General features: G+C 43.7%; 1 protein-coding gene across 3 annotated transcripts in view; it reads left to right on the top strand.

Annotated features, from left to right (window-relative positions):
* Nucleotides 1-17,734, top strand: part of WDR36 (WD repeat domain 36) — a 178,845-nt gene that overhangs the window by 104,664 nt on the left and 56,447 nt on the right. For all 3 annotated transcript variants that reach the window (XM_029571826.1, XM_029571843.1, XM_029571834.1), the window contains 4 exons: nucleotides 2,552-2,666; nucleotides 12,885-13,050; nucleotides 13,819-13,927; nucleotides 15,037-15,116. In XM_029571826.1, coding sequence (XP_029427686.1) covers nucleotides 2,552-2,666; nucleotides 12,885-13,050; nucleotides 13,819-13,927; nucleotides 15,037-15,116 — 470 coding nt within the window. The remainder of the gene's footprint in view (nucleotides 1-2,551; nucleotides 2,667-12,884; nucleotides 13,051-13,818; nucleotides 13,928-15,036; nucleotides 15,117-17,734) is intronic.

Here is a 17,734-nt window from a genome sequence, read left to right as displayed (position 1 = left end):
ATTGTTCCATGGTGAGGACGCATCTTGAATACTGTGTGCAATTCTGGTCACCGCATCTCAACAAGGATATAGCTGCACTGGAGAGAGTGCAGAGAAGGGCGACCAAAATGATATGGGGCATGGAATGTTTGCCCTATGAGGAAAGGCTAAAGAAGTTAGAGCTGTTCAGTTTGGAGAAGAAGTAACTGAGGGAGGGATATGATAGAAGTCTACAAAATTATGAAAGGACTTGAACAGTTAATGTAAATCAGGTATTTACTCTCTCAGATAATAGAAGGGCCAGGGGGCACTCCATGAAGTTAGCAAGTAGCTCATTTAAAAAAAATCAAAGAAAATTCTTTTTCACTCAGTGCATAGTTAAACTCTGGAATTCATTGCCAGGGGATGTGGTTTTAGCAGTTAGTGTTACTGGGTTTAAAAAAGGTTTGGACAAGTTCCAAGAGGTTAAATCCATAAACTGCTATTACGGTAATTAATAAGCAATAGTAGCTTGTGATCTATCTAATGTTTGGGTACTTGCTAGGTACAAGTGACTTGGATTGACCACTGTTGGAAACAGGATAGTGGGCTTGATGGACCCTTGGTCTGTCCCAGTATGACATTTCTTATGTAAGCTGTATAATCTGTTAGTGTAGGATATGGTCAAGGCAACTAACATAGGCTTAGATTCATCATTCTGCTATATTTATAATGAGCCATGTGAAAAAAAGGTGTGGGGAGAAATTGTGCAGCCGGCTGCATCGCAGCGGTGAGTTTTCGCTCGCTGCAGTTGTGGCCAGACCTCACAGTTTTGCACTCATAGTGCCATGGGAAAAGGTGTAGTTATTTCCCGCGGTGCTGCTAGCGATAATGTAGAAAACATTATCGCCTGCAGTGCTGCTGGGACATAACTCTGCCCAAACCCCACCCACACTCCTTCCCTTCCCCTAGTTTGCATTGTACTGCCGCGATGCGGCTGGTATTTCATGCAGTAGGGCACGCATGCATGAGATACCGGCACATCACAGTTTGATGAATGACCCAATTAGTGAGGATCAAAAGAGGATTGGACAAGTTTCTGAAGGAAAAGTCCATAAATGATTATCAGGTAGTCTTGGGAAAGTGAGCGCTTATTCCTGAGAGTGAGATACAGGAAATAGATCAATTGTTGGGGATCTGCCAGGTTCTTGTGACCTGTACTGGCCACTGTTGGAAACAGGATGCTGGGCTTTATGGACCATAGTCTGACCCAGCATGGCACTTCTTATGTTCTTAATCCCTCTATCCCTCTCTTCCTTCCCTTCTCCAGGCAACCACCAATATAGTCCTTAGAAAAGAAAAAAAAATCCTTTTCTCATTCCCGGCCAGCCACTAGTTAGGAAAAGTCTCTGCTGGCTGTGCTTCAGGGTGCAGGGCAATTCTTGCTTTCTCCTCATCCTCCTGCAATCACTGTTGCCCTGCGGACCAGCAGAAATGCTGCCAGGAACTGGTGATTGAGAAACTGTTTTATGGTGTACGAGAGGCACACATTTTGGCCCAATTTAAATTAGTATAGAAGTTTGTATTTAAAAATGCAGCAAGTGAGTTAGCCGGATAACTTGTTTCAGATATTCAGTGGAACGCTGCTGTTTAAGCTCTCAGCTGAATATAGCTGGATAAAGTCCTAATTAGCTAGGTAAAGTTATCTGGTTGACTTTAGGACTGCTGTCCGGCACGACTAAAATTAACCAGATAAGTTAGCTAAATAATGCTGAATATCAGCACTATCCGGCTAACTTAACTCCACCCCAAAATGCCCCCAGAATGCATCCAACTTACCTGGCTAAATTTTATCTAGATAAGAACTTAACCAGATACGTTTGAGCCAGTCAGTGCAGCAGGAAATTTAAAAATCATGGTTTGACCCGCGAAGTGCTGAACAAGCTGTCTGAATAAGGACCTCAAGTTTCTTTACTGCTTGTTCTGTGATACAGATCAGCCAGATGCTATAGGGATCATGGTATTATGATAGCAATGGTGTTCTTTAAATTTTTAAATTCTGAGGATAATCGGGTTCATTGATATGATGCTAGATTGGATGTGACTTAGAAGTAAACGTATAAGTTCAGGAGTAAAATGTGACATTAAGTTGGTGTACTGCAGCATTTTAATTTGAAATGGAAAGCTAGGCAAAGTACTTTTTTAATCTTTTTTTTTGTTTGTTTGTTTCAAATGTTACACAATGTAGTATTGAAATGACACTTAGAAATCTCCGCAGAGGCGCACACTGTAGTCATACCAGGAGTCAAAGTGCATTGAGACGGCATTTTTCAGGGCTAGTCACCAGTGCCAGTCATAGGAAGAACACAAAAATGGACCCTCACTCAGAAGAATGAGGCAGCAGCTTGTCATCTACATGAGTATTATCCATGTCTTACAAAAACCACACAAGCAGGTAGTTCCAGAAAGGATGTGTGCAATATGTTTCTGGGGCACAGGAAACAAATAGGCCAACAAATGTTAAATGCTTTCTTTATGCATTGTGTATCAACACATCTCTTCCTCCCTTTCATTCTTTTTTTCTTCTCTGAAGGCAGTCGATATTTCCAGCTGTGGAAATTTTGTTGTAATTGGCCTTTCGACAGGAGAAGTGGATCGGTACAATATTCAGTCGGGCATTCATAGAGGACATTATGGCGCAGAAAAAGGTAAATGCTGTGAAGTACTCTGTGTCATTAGGAAAAATCCTTATAAGGAAACAGTAGTAGGGCTGTGCAAAGGGCCATCATTCTAATCCTGGTCAGTGGGATCTAGAAAAAAATCAGCATTGAAGTAATCTTTCCTTTCAGTGCTTAAGGGGAAACCAAAATTGTGATGCTTAGAGTAACCCTGGTTCCTTTTTGTATCCCAGATCATTCTAGATAAGTGGGTTTTGAATTCCTACCAGCAGATGGAGGCAGAGAACAAAAACTTTGAGGCACTGCTACATATCTGAGAGTGCCACCTCTAGACCCTCAGTATTTCTCTGACTCCAGCAGATGGTAGAGGTGCAGACCTGCAGTCTCAGTGAGATTTAAAAAAAAAAAAAAGGGTGGATGGAAGACAAATTGGGAAGGGAAGATGATTCAGTTCCCTGATGTGTTAGGCAGCTTTGTGGTCCATTCCTCAGGTGGAGCTGGGTGAGCAGGGGGTTGACAATCCCTAACTGTCTCAGTCCGCATCTATCCCCGGGGACTGATAACCAGGGGTCCTGGTTCCCTCATCCCTGTGGAAGGCTTCTCCTTGTGTTCAAGGCTCCAGCAGGAAAGTATTTTTGTCATTTGAGTGTAAAAAAAAAAAAGATAAGCTGCTGAGGCTGAACTCAACTGCAAGCAGGTTGGTTAAGCTGCTGAGCCGGGATCGCTCGGGGGAGAGGTTTGTAAAAGTACCCAATGCTGCCAGGGGATTTGGAATTTGTCGGGGTTGCAGTGTGCTGCAGCCACGGTCTATTTTTAATGGTCCTTCCCTGCATGGCGATCAGCATTTCACCTTGAGGCAGCCTCATGGGGCCTGCCTCGCAGCGTGTCAAAGATTTTCGGGTTTGAGGCTTGCGCTGGATGTGCCTAGATTTTAATGCCCTATGCAGTGAATGTGCCTTGGGAAGTGAAGGAACTTCCAAGGATGCTACGGGAGGCCGGAGAAGGACCCAGTCAGTGGGGCCCACATCTGAGATCCCGGGGGGGGGGGGGGGGGGGGGGGGGGGGGGGGGCTAGAGGCACAGAGGTGCTTTTAGAGGCATGCAAAAATAAATAAATAAATAAAATATTCAGATCCAGCAGGGCCTAGGGATATCCCTTCTCCTCTTTCACCTCTGGGGCTACCTCCGGGGAAGGATTTGTTGGGGGGGGATCTAGATGAGTCTTATCCCACGGAAGAGCAGGATTTTTCTCTGAATTTTGTTCTGTTGATACACAAGGTCTTCTGCGTCGCTTGGGACTGGCTCAGACATCGGGATCAGGAGACCCAGTGGAGGCCGGGGAATGTTCTGATCAGGTGGATCCGTTCAAGGCCGGTGGTGATCTGGGGACAATCTGGGGGAATACCCAGGCGATGGCCTTGGAGTGGGTGATCTGGCCGACAATCCGGAAGCACTGGATGGTGTGGCAGATCAGGACGACATACTGGTAACCAAGGGGGATGACCCGAGGGTCGTCCAGTTATTTTGCAAGAAGGAATTGAGGCCTTTCATCCCTCTTGTCTTGGATGAGCTGGTTATAAAGGTTACTCAGGAAGATTCAGACACGGTGGATGTGGATCCGGTGTTGGATGGCCTACGGGATCAGCCAAAGGTTTTTCCATTGCCCAGAAAGATCAGGAAGCTGCTGGATTGGATACTCCGGAGTCTGGCTTATTTATTTATTTTATTTTATTTATTTAAAAAGTTTTGTATACTGTCATTCGAGAATACATCGTAACAGTATACAGAAAAAAAACATAAAACAAATAACAAAACAGTATATAAAACTACATTTTTCATCTAAAAGACTGGATGCAATCATTTAAAATAGAAATCACAAGTAAACAAGACACTAATTCGAGACTCTTATTGTTAATGACCCTTTTTTTGATCTTCCAGGTAGGCTCGCTCGAAGATCCTGGTTTTTAGGCCTTTTCTAAATTTCCTTAAGTCAGTTTCCAACCTTAGCTCTGCAGGCATAGTATTCCAAAGGCTAGGTCCTGCCATGGAGATGACTCTCTCATGCACCAGGATCAAGTGCGCCTTATCTATTGAGGGAATATGAAGTAAACCTTTGTTCACTGACCTCAGTGATCTGTGTGGGGTGTGTAGTCGAATAAAGAAATTTAACCAGTCGTTTTTTTGTCCATATATTGCCTTGTGAAGAATGCAGCAAGTTTTGTACCACATTCTCTGAGTGATCGGAAGCCAGTGTAATTGTAACAAAATTGGTGTGATTATGATCTCGTTTTTTACAATTTGTTAGAACTCTAGCTGCGGAGTTCTGCAAAACCTGCAGAGGACATAAAGTAGTCTGTGGAAAACCTAATAATAGTGAGTTACAGTAGTCCAGTGAGGAAAATATGAGAGCTTGTAACACTGATCGAAAATCGCTAGGTTCTAATAGGGTTTTTAACCGTCTTAGCATTAACAATTTGTAATAGCCTTCTCTTAATTTTGTCGACATATGCTTTTTAAAGTTTAGTCCACAGTCAATAGTTATACCTAAATCGCTTACTGATTCTGCAAGGGTTAGCTTAATATTATTTGGCATATTTATTGTATTATTTGGAGTCTCTTTCAGTTTTCTGTCCAGTAGAATGATCTCCGTTTTTTCCATGTTTAGGACAAGTTTCATGTGGCTCAAAAGTTGTTTGATTGCAGTCAGATGCATAGAGATTAATTTAAAAGACTGTTCTAAGGAATCGGAGACATGGACTAGTATCTGGATGTAGTCGGCGTAGATGTAAAAATTAAGGCTAAGGCCAGCCAACAAGTGGCAAATGGGGAGTAAGTAAATGTTGAATAAGGTTGCCGACAGAGCCGAGTCTTCAGGTACTCCAGTTTTAAGCTCAATCTTGTCAGAGAGCGTATTGCCTATCTTAACTTGGAAGGACCTTTGTTGGAGGAATGAGGTGAAACACTTAATTGTGGTGGTGGGGCCGCTTGGCAATAGTGATCATAATATGATCAAATTTGATTTAATGACTGGAAAAGGAACTGTGCAAATCCAAAGCTCTCGTGCTAAACTTTCAAAAGGGAAACTTTGATTAAATGAGAAAAATTGTTAGAAAAAAACTGAAAGGAGCAGCTACAAAAGTAAAAAATGTCCAAGAGGCGTGGTCATTGTTAAAAAATACCATTCTAGAAGCACAGTCCGAAGCAGAAAGCCTGTGAGGGAGTCAGTTGGACCGTTAGATGATCGAGGGGTTAAAGGGGCACTTAGAGAAGATAAGGCCATCGCGGAAAGATTAAATGATTTCTTTGCTTCGGTGTTTACTGAAGAGGATGTTGGGGAGGTACCCGTAATGGAGAAGGTTTTCATGGGTAATGATTCAGATGGACTGAATCAAATCACGGTGAACCTAGAAGATGTGGTAGGCCTGATTGACAAACTGAAGAGTAGTATATCACCTGGACCGGATGGTATACACCCCAGAGTTCTGAAGGAACTAAAAAATGAAATTTCAGACCTATTAGTAAAAATTTGTAACTTATCATTAAAATCATCCATTGTTCCTGAAGACTGGAGGACAGCTAATGTAACCCCCAATATTTAAAAAGGGCTCCAGGGGCGATCCGGGAAACTACAGACCGGTTAGCCTGACTTCAGTGCCAGGAAAAATAGTGGAAAGTGTTCTAAACATCAAAATCACAGAACATATAGAAAGAAATGGTTTAATGGAACAAAGTCAGCATGGCTTTACCCAGGGCAAGTCTTGCCTCACAAATCTGCTTCACTTTTTTGAAGGAGTTAATAAACATGTGGATAAAGGTGAACCGGTAGATATAGTATACTTGGATTTTCAGAAGGCATTTGACAAAGTTCCTCATGAGAGGCTTCTAGGAAAAGTAAAGTCATGGCATAGGTGGCGATGTCCTTTCGTGGATTGCAAACTGGCTAAAAGACAGGAAACAGAGAGTAGGATTAAATGGGCAATTTTCTCAGTGGAAGGGAGTGGACAGTGGAGTGCCTCAGGGATCTGTATTGGGACCCTTACTGTTCAATATATTTATAAATGATCTGGAAAGAAATACGACGAGTGAGATAATCAAATTTGCAGATGACACAAAATTGTTCAGAGTAGTTAAATCACAAGCAGATTGTGATAAATTGCAGGAAGACCTTGTGAGACTGGAAAATTGGGCATCCAAATGGCAGATGAAATTTAATGTGGATAAGTGCAAGGTGATGCATATAGGGAAAAATAACCCATGCTATAATTACACAATGTTGGGTTCCTTATTAGGTGCTACAACCCAAGAAAGAGATCTAGGTGTCATAGTGGATAACACATTGAAATCGTCGGTGCAGTGTGCTGCGGCAGTCAAAAAAGCAAACAGAATGTTGGGAATTATTAGAAAAGGAATGGTGAATAAAACGGAAAATGTCATAATGCCTCTGTATCGCTCCATGGTGAGACCGCACCTTGAATACTGTGTACAATTCTGGTCACCGCATCTCAAAAAAGATGTAATTGCGATGGAGAAGGTACAGAGAAGGGCTACCAAAATGATAAGGGGAATGGAACAACTCCCCTATGAGGAAAGACTAAAGAGGTTAGGACTTTTCAGCTTGGAGAAGAGACGACTGAGGGGGGATATGATAGAGGTGTTTAAAATCATGAGAGGTCTAGAACGGGTAAATGTGAATCGGTTATTTACTCTTTCGGATAGTAGAAAGACTAGGGGGCACTCCATGAAGTTAGCATGGGGCACATTTAAAACTAATCGGAGAAAGTTCTTTTTTACTCAACACACAATTAAACTCTGGAATTTGTTGCCAGAAGATGTGGTTAGTGCAGTTAGTATAGCTGTGTTTAAAAAAGGATTGGATAAGTTCTTGGAGGAGAAGTCCATTACCTGCTATTAAGTTCACTTAGAGAATAGCCACTGCCATTAGCAATGGTTACATGGAATAGACTTAGTTTTTGGGTACTTGCCAGGTTCTTATGGCCTGGATTGGCCACTGTTGGAAACAGGATGCTGGGCTTGATGGACCCTTGGTCTGACCCAGTATGGCATTTTCTTATGTTCTTATGTTCTTATGTGGTGTTTGTTAACCCGATCTCTTTTAACCTTACTAATAAAATATCATGATTCACCGTATCAAAAGCGGCCGACAAGTCAAGTAATATGAGTATGTATTTTTGACCCGAATCAAAGCCTTTCAGGATGGTGTCAGTAAGTGAAATCAGCAGAGTTTCAGTGTTAAGATATTGTCCAAAGCCAAATTGATTTGGGTAAAGTATGTTATTTAGTTCAAGATGATCAACCGATTGTTTATGAACTGCTTTCTCAGTTATTTTTGATAGAAATGAAAGATTTGAAATTGGTCTGTAGTTGTTTAGTATCTCGGGATTTAAGTTAGGTTTCTTAAGAATTGGCTTGATAATAGCGGTTTTTAGTATATCCGGGACCTAGCCTTTGCTTCAAGTCAGCAGAGCAATGGCAAAGTTGTATCCAATGACAGAGGACCCTTTGAAATGCCTAAGGCTGCCTAAGATGGATGCGAGAGTGTCGGCGGACTCAGAGAAGAACACTATCCTGATAGCAGGTTGGCTGTGTTGAAGGATGTGCTGTGAAAAGGATGCTAGAGGTGTCGGCCTTGAGCTTCCAGGTGGCAGATTTGTGGTAGTCTGATGCTGTGGGCCTCTTTGCGCTGGGTGCAGAAGACACAGGAGATGGATTCTTTATTAGAGCATTCTAAGCAGGCAGTTCAGCTGGAAGCTGGGGTGGCCTATGTGACGGATGCACTTTATGACTTGGTCCGCCCGTCAGCTAATATAGTTGCCACAACGGCAGCTAGAAGACTGCTATGGTTACGTAACTGGTTGGTGGATGTGTAGCCGAAGTCCCAGCTGTGTAATCTCCCTTTTAAGAGGAGGTTACTATTTGGTGAGGACCTGGAGCAATTGATGAAAATCCTGGGGGAATCCAAGAGGAACAAGTTGCCGGAGGATAAGAAAGCTGTCAGGAAGACCCGTTTTCAGGATGTGAGCCATTTTCGGCCAGGCAAGATGATCTCGAATGCGGGGATAGAAGCAGGCCGCTGGTCGACAGCAGTCCTTTCGAGGTTCCCACAGGATCTCCAGGGAAGGGACTGGTTAAGGGGCCGGTGGCAGTAAGATTTTGCAATGAACTCAGAACGGTCCAGTCTTTGGTCAAAGCTGTAGGAGGAAGATTGTCCCTATTTTATGCGGAGTGGGCCAGGATCACCTTGAACCAGTGGGTTCTAGAGGTGATAAGGTTACGCCTTAGAATTTTCACATCCGATGCGGGACATCTTCATGGCATCCTTTTGCGTATCTTGAGCCAAGCGAGAGGCAGTACAGAACACTTTGCTGCACTTACAAAGCCTGGAAGCTATTGTACCGGTTCCGCCTTCAGAAAGGGGAAAAGGAAGGTACTTAATTTATTTTGTGGTTCTCAAGAAAGAAGGTACATTCCATCCCATTCTAGACCTTTAAAAGGTCAACATGGTATTGTGGATAGTAATCGCTGCGGTTCAGAAGGGACAACTTCTAGTGACCCTAGATCTAATAGAGACCTGCCTGCATATTCCCATTCAGCCGGCACACCAGAAATTTTTGAGCTTCATGGTTCTAGGGAAGCATTTTCAATTTTGGGGTCTTCTTTTCGGATTGGCCACGGCTCCATGTACATTCACAAAGGTAATGGTGGTGGTGGCGGCAGCGCTAAGGAGGGAAGGGATTCTGGTTCTCTCTTATCTAGACGACTAGCTAGTGCAAGCAAATTCCAAAGGGGAATGTTGCCATGTGGTGCATCGAGTGATGGAGTTATTACAGTTGCTCAGGTGGGGGGATAAACTTGGACAAGTCATTTGGTGCTGATCCAGTGAGACTATCTGGAGCCGCATTTTGGTACCCGGATGGACAGATCTTCCTTACCCTGGAGAGAGTCGTAAAGATTCAGGCTCAGATAGGGCATTTCTTGAGAGTGCCAATTTTCCCAAGACCTGGGATTATTACAAGTACTGGGTTTGGTGCCATGGGCATTTGCTCATCTTCAGACCCCCTCCAGCGGGCTCTTCTGTCGCGTTTGAGTCCATTCTCAGAGGAGTATCAACAACTTTTACCAGCAAGGAGAATCTAGATCCAGTCTCTCATGGTGGCTGTCTTTCCGCAGTCTCCAGAAGGGATTGGATCTGGAGACTCCAGATTGGGTAATGGTGAACACAGATGCTAGCTTCAGTAGTTGGGGGGGAGGAGAGCAGTCTGTCTTGAGCGGTTGGCTCAAGGTTGGTGGTCACCCCCGGAAGCAGCCTGGTCTATCAATCGTTTAGAAACTAGGGCAGTTCACAGGGCGTTGGTAATTTTCCTTCCTCAGGTCCAAGGGCATATATTGATTGGCATGGAGGCACAAAGAGTCAATCCCTGGCCTTTTACAACAGGGATTGTCCAAGGGCTTAGCCTACAATTTATAAGAAAATAAAACAAGAAAATAAGAAATTGTCATACTGGGTCAGACCAAGGGTCCATCAAGCCCAGCATCCTGTTTCCAACAGTGGCCAATCCAGGCCATGAGAACCTGGCAAGTACCCAAAAACTAAGAAGATCCTATGCTACTGATGCAATTAATAGCCGTGGCTATTCCCTAAGTAAACTTGATTAAGAGCAGTTAATGGACTTCTCCTCCAAGAACTTATCCAAACCTTTTTTGAACCCAGCTATACTAACTGCGGGTACAGGTAGCAGGCCTGGGGTGTCTTGGGGGTAAAACTACAAGGGAGGTTTTTGGCATTGCATCCAGATGTGGTACGATTTTTGAAGGGGGTCAAGCATTTGTGGCTGCCGGTGCACAAAGTGTATCCAACGTAGAGTTTGACCTTAGTTCTGCGAGTGTTTTGCAGTCCTCCGTTTGAGCCATTGCGGAAGGTGTCTTTAAAGGACCTCACCATGAAGGTGGTTTTTCTGGTGGCGATTTGCTCAGCCAGAAAGATTTTGGACCTGCAGGCTTTGTGCTGTAGGAAGCCGATTTTTAGAATTAAGGATGATGGAGTGTCTTTGCGCACGGTAACCTCATTCCTACCCATGGTGGTTTCATCTTTTCATTTCAGTCAGACTGTGGAGCTTCCTGCATTTCCAAATTGGTCTTTGAAAACACCAGAAACAAGGGAACTGCATTTGTTGGATTTTCGTTAGATGGTGTTGAGGTATCTTAAGGTCACCAACAGTTTCCGGCAGTCGGATCATCTGTTTGTTTTGTTTGGCATGTCAAAGAAGGGATGTAAGGCTGCAAAGAGCACTGTTGCTCGTTGGTTGAAGGAAGCTATTATTTCGGCTTATCTTTGAAGGGCAGAAAGGTTCCAGAGGGGCTGTGAGTGCATTCTACTAGGGTACAAACGTCTTCTTGGGCTGAGTATCTGTGTCGCCACAAGAGATTTGTTGGGCAGCTGTGTAGACTTCGCTGCACACTTTTTCTCGACATTACCAGTTGGATGTTCAGGCACTGGAAGAGCTGAGTTTTGGTGAGAGTGTATTGAGAGTGAGTCTTTCGCATGCCAGCCTAGTGTAGGGGTGCTTTGGTACATCCCACATGTCTGGACTGATATGGGGCATAAACAGGAAAGGAAAATTGGTTCTTGCCTGCTAATTTTCGTTCCTGAAGTACCACAGACCAGTCCAGAGGCCCTGCCCAAGATTTCCAAAAGACCAATTTAACTTGTGCTGATAGTATCTGGAGCGTTCAGTATGTATATAGTCAGAGCCTAAAAAGGGCTTCTAGGTTTGGTTGTTCCTTTGGGTTCATGTAAGAGTTCCAGTTTAGGGAGCTCCATCCCTTGCTTTAATATTCGCCCTGGGAAAGCAGGGGATAGTTCAGTAGTGTTCACTCTGTTTGGCTTGGGTACAGGTCAATACTGAGAGACTGCAGGTGGCACTTTCAAATATGTAGCAATGCCTCAAAGTTTTTATTCTCTGCCTCCATCTGCTAGGATGTAAAACCCATTTGTTTGGACTGATCTGTGGTATTTCAGGAATGAAAATTAGCAAGTAACAACCAATTTTCCTTCATCTGTGGCATTGCGCTCTGTGCTATGGCAGAGCTGAAGTTTAACATTGTACACATAGGAAATAGTGATATACAATCTAGATCAATGAAATATTTTACTGTTAAGTCTTACTACTGAAATGCTTTAAAAAAATACCCCCCACACTACCCCAATACCTCCAAGCTTCTGCAAACAGTCCTGATTGGTGGACAGTCAAAAACTGCATCACTTACTAGGTCTGAATGGTCAGTATTGTCTCTTAAGTTACAAATGGGTGAGAGACTCCTTGACCTAATCTGATTCCAATCAATGTAAACTAATTTGGGTGGTGCTCTGAATATGTCTTCCCCAAGGGATTCAATGGGAATGGCAGAAGAGCAACTGAAAGAATTTCTAAAATGATGACTTGGCAGTTAACCTTTTAGAGGTCGATATTCAAAAGCCATTTAGACAGATAACTGAAAAGTTATCTATCTAAATGGCTTCCCAGCTATATTGAAAGTGGCATGCGGCTAAATTCTAAACATATATTGACTTAAGCAGCTAGAATTTAGCCACATAAGTCGGGGGCGTTCTGGGTGCGGGCGGTAGGCATTTCCAGCTGGAGTAGAGTTAGCCCAATAAGTTATATAGTTAACTCTGATTTTTGGAGTTAGCCGCTTAACCTATGCGGCTAATTCTGGTCGGGCCGTAGGGCTGTCCTAAAGTTAACCGGTGATGTCTAAGATAACCGGGTATATTCAGCGGCACGACCTCACCACTGAATATACCCTTCTAGTTAGCCTGATATGTTTATCTAGCTAACTAGCTGAGCCGCAAAACAGTGAAAATGGACCTTTACATTGATAAACAGTGGTTATTGCTAGCTCTGCCTACTAATTAGATATTGAACAGTACAGAGAAAGCACAGCTGACTTTTAAAGCAGATAAGGAATCTATGGTAGAGAAATGTATTTGAAAGTTACTAGCTAAATATTTTTAAAACTACCATATGATGCTCATTCCTTTCCTTTTTGAGTATTGACAGGATTGCCAATTCAGGAGCATTCTGTCCATTTGTAATGTTTTTATCTTTCCCAATTTAGCTTATTTTGAACGGTTTTCCTTCTTTTGCATACTAGAACAACTTTAATGTTGCTCTGAATGCCTTGGGATGTATTGATGAGCTCTCACTAATTGTTTTCTCCTTTTCTAAAGCCCATGAAGGTGCTGTGAGAGGGGTAGCAGTGGATGGATTAAACGAGCTGACCATCACAGCTGGAAGCGACAGACAGATCAAATTCTGGAAGTTCAAGACATTTGTTCTAGTTCACACCACTGACTTGAGTTCACCTCCAAATGTGGTGTTACTTCAGAGAGATAGGTGAGGTCAAGAGAATATTCAGCATTCTGAGACAGTTCAAAAGGTGCAAACACTCTGCAGGGCGTGCATTAAAGGATTCCAGCAAATGCATGAGTGGGTTATGAAGCATAAAAGCCCTGCAACAACGCAGAAGCGCATAAGAATCTATGAATACATATAATTCTGTTTGTAAAGTAGGATTGAAACAAAGCATCATGTTTGTATTTTAAAATAAACTTTTTAATCTTTTCTTTTCTTTTTATAATTGTATGTACAGTTAGTTAACTTAGCTGAGATTTGAGTGTGGCTGTGGAGAGTGTTATGATGTCACTAGGTGTTCTTAAAACTGCCATGCCTTTTCCTGTATTGCTAATGTACAAAGATATTTGACAAATCTTAGTGCTTGATTTTTTTTGGTATGTTTTATAAAATGTACTCTTGGAGGTAATTTTCAAAATGATTTAGACACATAAGCACTTATTGTAGCAATTTTCAAAAGCCCATTTACTCACTTAAAGTGCCCTTACACACATGAAATCGATTGATAATTCAATAGCTTATATTGTAGCTATTTTCAAAAGTCCACTTATGAGCATAAAACCTTTAGAAAATTACCCCCTTTTTTTTTATAACCATAGTAAAAAAAGAAAAAAAAATCCCAGATTACTTCATGGTGCAAATTGAGTATTTGGAGATAAAATAGAATAAGTCCTTTGTTTTAGATTGAAGAATGTTCTTTTCTTTCTTGGTATTGTGTTTTATATGTGCTCTGATTTTCATTCTTGTCAGTGGTATGCTCGGGATTGCATCTGACGACTTCAGCATCTGTGTTGTTGATATAGAAACAAGAAAGATTGTCAGGAAATTTTCCGGACACAAAGGACAGATTAATGACCTGGTAAGTATACCCTAAAAATGGAGCAAAACTTGTTTTGTGGAGTGGGGGGTGGAGAAGGGAAGAGTTGTTTTGGGGAATTATTTCTGTTCTATGTTTTAGTTGTCTTACTAGCTAAGTAGGTCACACCATGTCTGGCTTAAGGGCAGTAATGGAGGGATGTAGGAAAAGAGTATGGGATCCAGGCTATTCATTAAAGCTTGGTTCTTATTGACTCGAGAATTACTGGAGAAAACGTTACACTAGGCTCAGTGCTACATGCATGTCTGGTTCAGCTCAAACAGAATTGCCGATAGACTATAAGGCTTGGATTTTCTAAAATCACACGGCTTTCTGAATCCCGCGGTGGCGGGAGGCGAGCCTGTGAAAGCCGGCAGCGATTGCACCACCGTAAAAGGTGGTGCTATTGGGCGCGCTACTGGCGGCAATAACGGGTCTTACTTTATCGCCGCCAGCAAAGTTACCGCCGCGTCCGCCCCAATGCTGCCTCGACTCTTCCTCTTCTGGTCCCGACTCCGCACCTATCTAGCTATCACCCGCGAAAAGGGACTTTTCCTGTGCGATATCGATAGAAAATGACCCCCTACGAGAGGCCATCAAGCCCTAGAAATTAATGAACTTAAAAAGTTCATTGTTGGCGTGAAAACTATTAATTTAGAAAGTGGATCTTGGCTATTTAAACTGAGCTTTGTGGCGTGAAAATATGGATACCTGGGCCATGGAGAATAACTTTTTTTTTTTTTCCAAGTAAACAAAAGAAACTGACTGCACAGGATAGCCTACAAATATATAGAAAGAGCTATATTTGGATCCTGTTGATGGCAATCCAAAAAGGATAGCTCTCCTATGGGAGGGGGGGAGGGTGTGTTTTTTGGGGGTAGGGTTCTCCTTTGGGTCATACTGCATAACGAGTGAAAACTGTATTTCTAGATTATTTGGGAAAAAACATTTCCTATGTCTCTCCTCAGTATAGCACCACGTTCTTTTTTGCATTATATTCAAGAAATCAAAGCATCTGTAGAAAATAATTTAAGAAGTTACTTTTAGCATTATGTCTATAAAGGAAATACTGGTGTAAGACTCCTGAGAGATGATTGTATTTTTGTACATAGACTTTCAGTCCTGATGGGCGCTGGTTGATAACTTCATCCATGGATTGCTGTATCAAGGTGTGGGACCTTCCTTCAGGATGGTAAGTTTAAAAACTGGCAGTGAGTTTGTATCTGTGGACTCTATCCAAAAATTAGAACAAATTCAGATCACTCTTAGATGCCTCCCTTTTATTTTACTTTCTCATTGTCCCGGGACCAAAAAGAAAAGAATAAATGCAGTAAACAATTGTAATATTGTGATGTAGTCTGTATTGTACTTTTCTTTTAGCTGTCAAATATTTCTTATAAATCCTTATCAAGCTGTATGAAATAAAAAGAGTGAGCTAGTGATGTTTCTATTCGCATCTGCCATTGTACAAAACTGTTTAAATGCACATCTTTCCTACCAAAGATTTCCCTGCCAAAATATATGGAGTGTAGTCTTCCCATGAACTAAAATGAATTAAATTGTGATGCATTTCTCAAACATCATCATTACAGTACAATCCTCATTTAGAGGATAACTTTTAAACAGCCATCAGATGCACATGTTCGCACATATGCTGGCTCGCACCAAAGGACTCAGCCATTTTATAACATAAGCGCATTTCCTGTCATACCTCAGATCAGTCCAGACAAGTTGTTTTGCATCCCTACCAGCAGATGGAGGCAGAGAACTAAACACTTTTCAGGCACTGCTATTTAACCGAGGGTGCCACCTGCAGTCCCTCAGTACTTTTCTGTCTCCAGCAGATGGTAGAGGTGCAAACAATACAGTCTGACAAAAAAAGTTAGGCAAAAGTGACAGGATAGAGTTCTTGGAAGGCAAGAAGATTAGAGGAAATGCTCCCTGAGGTATTAGGCATCTTCGTGGGCCATCCCACAGGGTAGGCAATCCCTGTTCCCTGTACGTACCAGGATCAGTCCAGGACACCTGGGTTGTGACCCCGCACCAGTAGATGGAGACAGATTAAAGCTTGTGGGCGGAGCCATATATGCTCCTGTGCCAGTCACAGCCCCTCAGTCTTACTCTGTCTCCAGTAGGTGGTGCAGGTGTAGTCACAGCCTCTGGGTGCCCTGAGGACTGATACTTAGTTTTAGTCAGGGTTATTTTACTTATTTTGTTTATTTTAAGCTCAGTTTGTATTTTTTGATTCTACTTCTGCTTAGAGTAGTTTAAAAAAGCTGTCCGTCCTGCCTCCCAGGGGGGTGGGAAAGTTCTGAGAGGACCATCCCCCCCTGGTTGAGGCCGCTGCTGAGGGTCGAGGACCCGAACTACTAAAGCAGCAGCGTCGGGGGTGACACCGGGGAGCCCGGTTCACTCACCCCCAACAGGAGCAGGAACCCCAGGACCTTGGACAGCGGCAGGTTTGATTTAAAAAAAAAAAAAAAAAAAAAAAAAAGTGTTTTTAAATTCTTTTGTTTGTGCCGGCTCTCCGTTTCTTCTTCGCCGGGGGGGGGGGGAGAAAAGGTCCTCGGTTCGGCAAGGGGAGGGGAGTTTTTCGGCATTCAATTCTTTAATTTTAATTTTCATTTTTTCTTCACGTTTTCCCGCCGCGGCCGCGAGAATGCCTAGAGGCACAACTTGCCGCGCTTGTGGCTCTGCGCGCGCGCGGCTCTCTCGTGAGGGAATTTGTTCTGCATGCGTCCCGGGCGGGGAGGGACCGTCTAAGTCAGGTAAGGGGGTCCGTTCCCGGTCGGTGCGGTCGCCGTCGTGCACTCCCGCCGCTTCTATCGCGCCAGCTGACTCCTTCCCGCTTAGTGCAGGAGCGGCGGCCATCTTGGCATCAGTTCACGAAGTTGTGCAGGAACCTGCAGGGGTTTCTGCCGCGCCTCCCGAGTTATCTCCTCAACAACGGCCTTCGGGGGGGGCTTCCGCTGGGGGGGCTGAGTCCCCGGATGAGGCTGGCGAGGAATCGGACTCCTCAGATTCGGGGTCCTCTTTTTCGGCAGATTTTGCCCTCCTGCTGCGAAAAGTTTTAAAATATAAGGGCCGCAGGCGCAAGGAACTTCATGGACACTCTAAAAAGGATACTCCAAGGAAGAAAAAATCTCGGGATGACTCTGCGACAGGAACTCGGACACCAAGAGGTATCCCGCAGGATACAGAATCAGAGTCCACCTCACAAGATGAGGTAGATCCGCCCGACGAGCCCCTGATGGGGGCCGATGGCGCGTCAGGGGACAATTCTGCCCAAACAGGGCTGAGCAAACCTTCGCAAGCCGGTGATGGGGACGACCCAAAGGTGGTACGCCTTTTCCGAAGGGACGAGCTGTCCCCGCTTATCCCGGCAATCCTCAGCGAGTTAGGGGTTGAAGCCCCACCGACAGTCTCGCGCCCCGGAGCAACTATGGACCCGGTCCTGCTAGGACTCACTGGTCCAGCGGTAGCCTTCCCATTCCATTTCTCGGCGTCTGACATTTTGTTTTGGGAGTGGGATACTCCTGAACTAGGTCTGAAGGTATCTAAGGCAATGGATAAGCTCTACCCTTTGCCAAAGACGCACTGGAACTTCTTCGGCTTCCAAAGGTGGATTCAGCGGTGTCGGCGGTAACTAAACGTTCCACGATTCCGGTCACTGGGGCCACAGCCCTTAGAGACATACAGGACAGGAAGCTTGAGGTGCAGCTCAAAAAGATCTTCGAGGTCTCAGCGTTGGGAGTCCGGGCTGCCATTTGTAGCAACTATGCCATGCGGGCTAGTTTGCGCTGGGCCCAA

Source organism: Rhinatrema bivittatum, chromosome 1 (assembly GCF_901001135.1).
Source record: "Rhinatrema bivittatum chromosome 1, aRhiBiv1.1, whole genome shotgun sequence".
NCBI lineage: Eukaryota > Metazoa > Chordata > Amphibia > Gymnophiona > Rhinatrematidae > Rhinatrema > Rhinatrema bivittatum.
The sequence above is the reverse complement of the archived record's forward strand: the minus strand, read 5'-3'. Positions and strand labels throughout refer to the sequence as shown.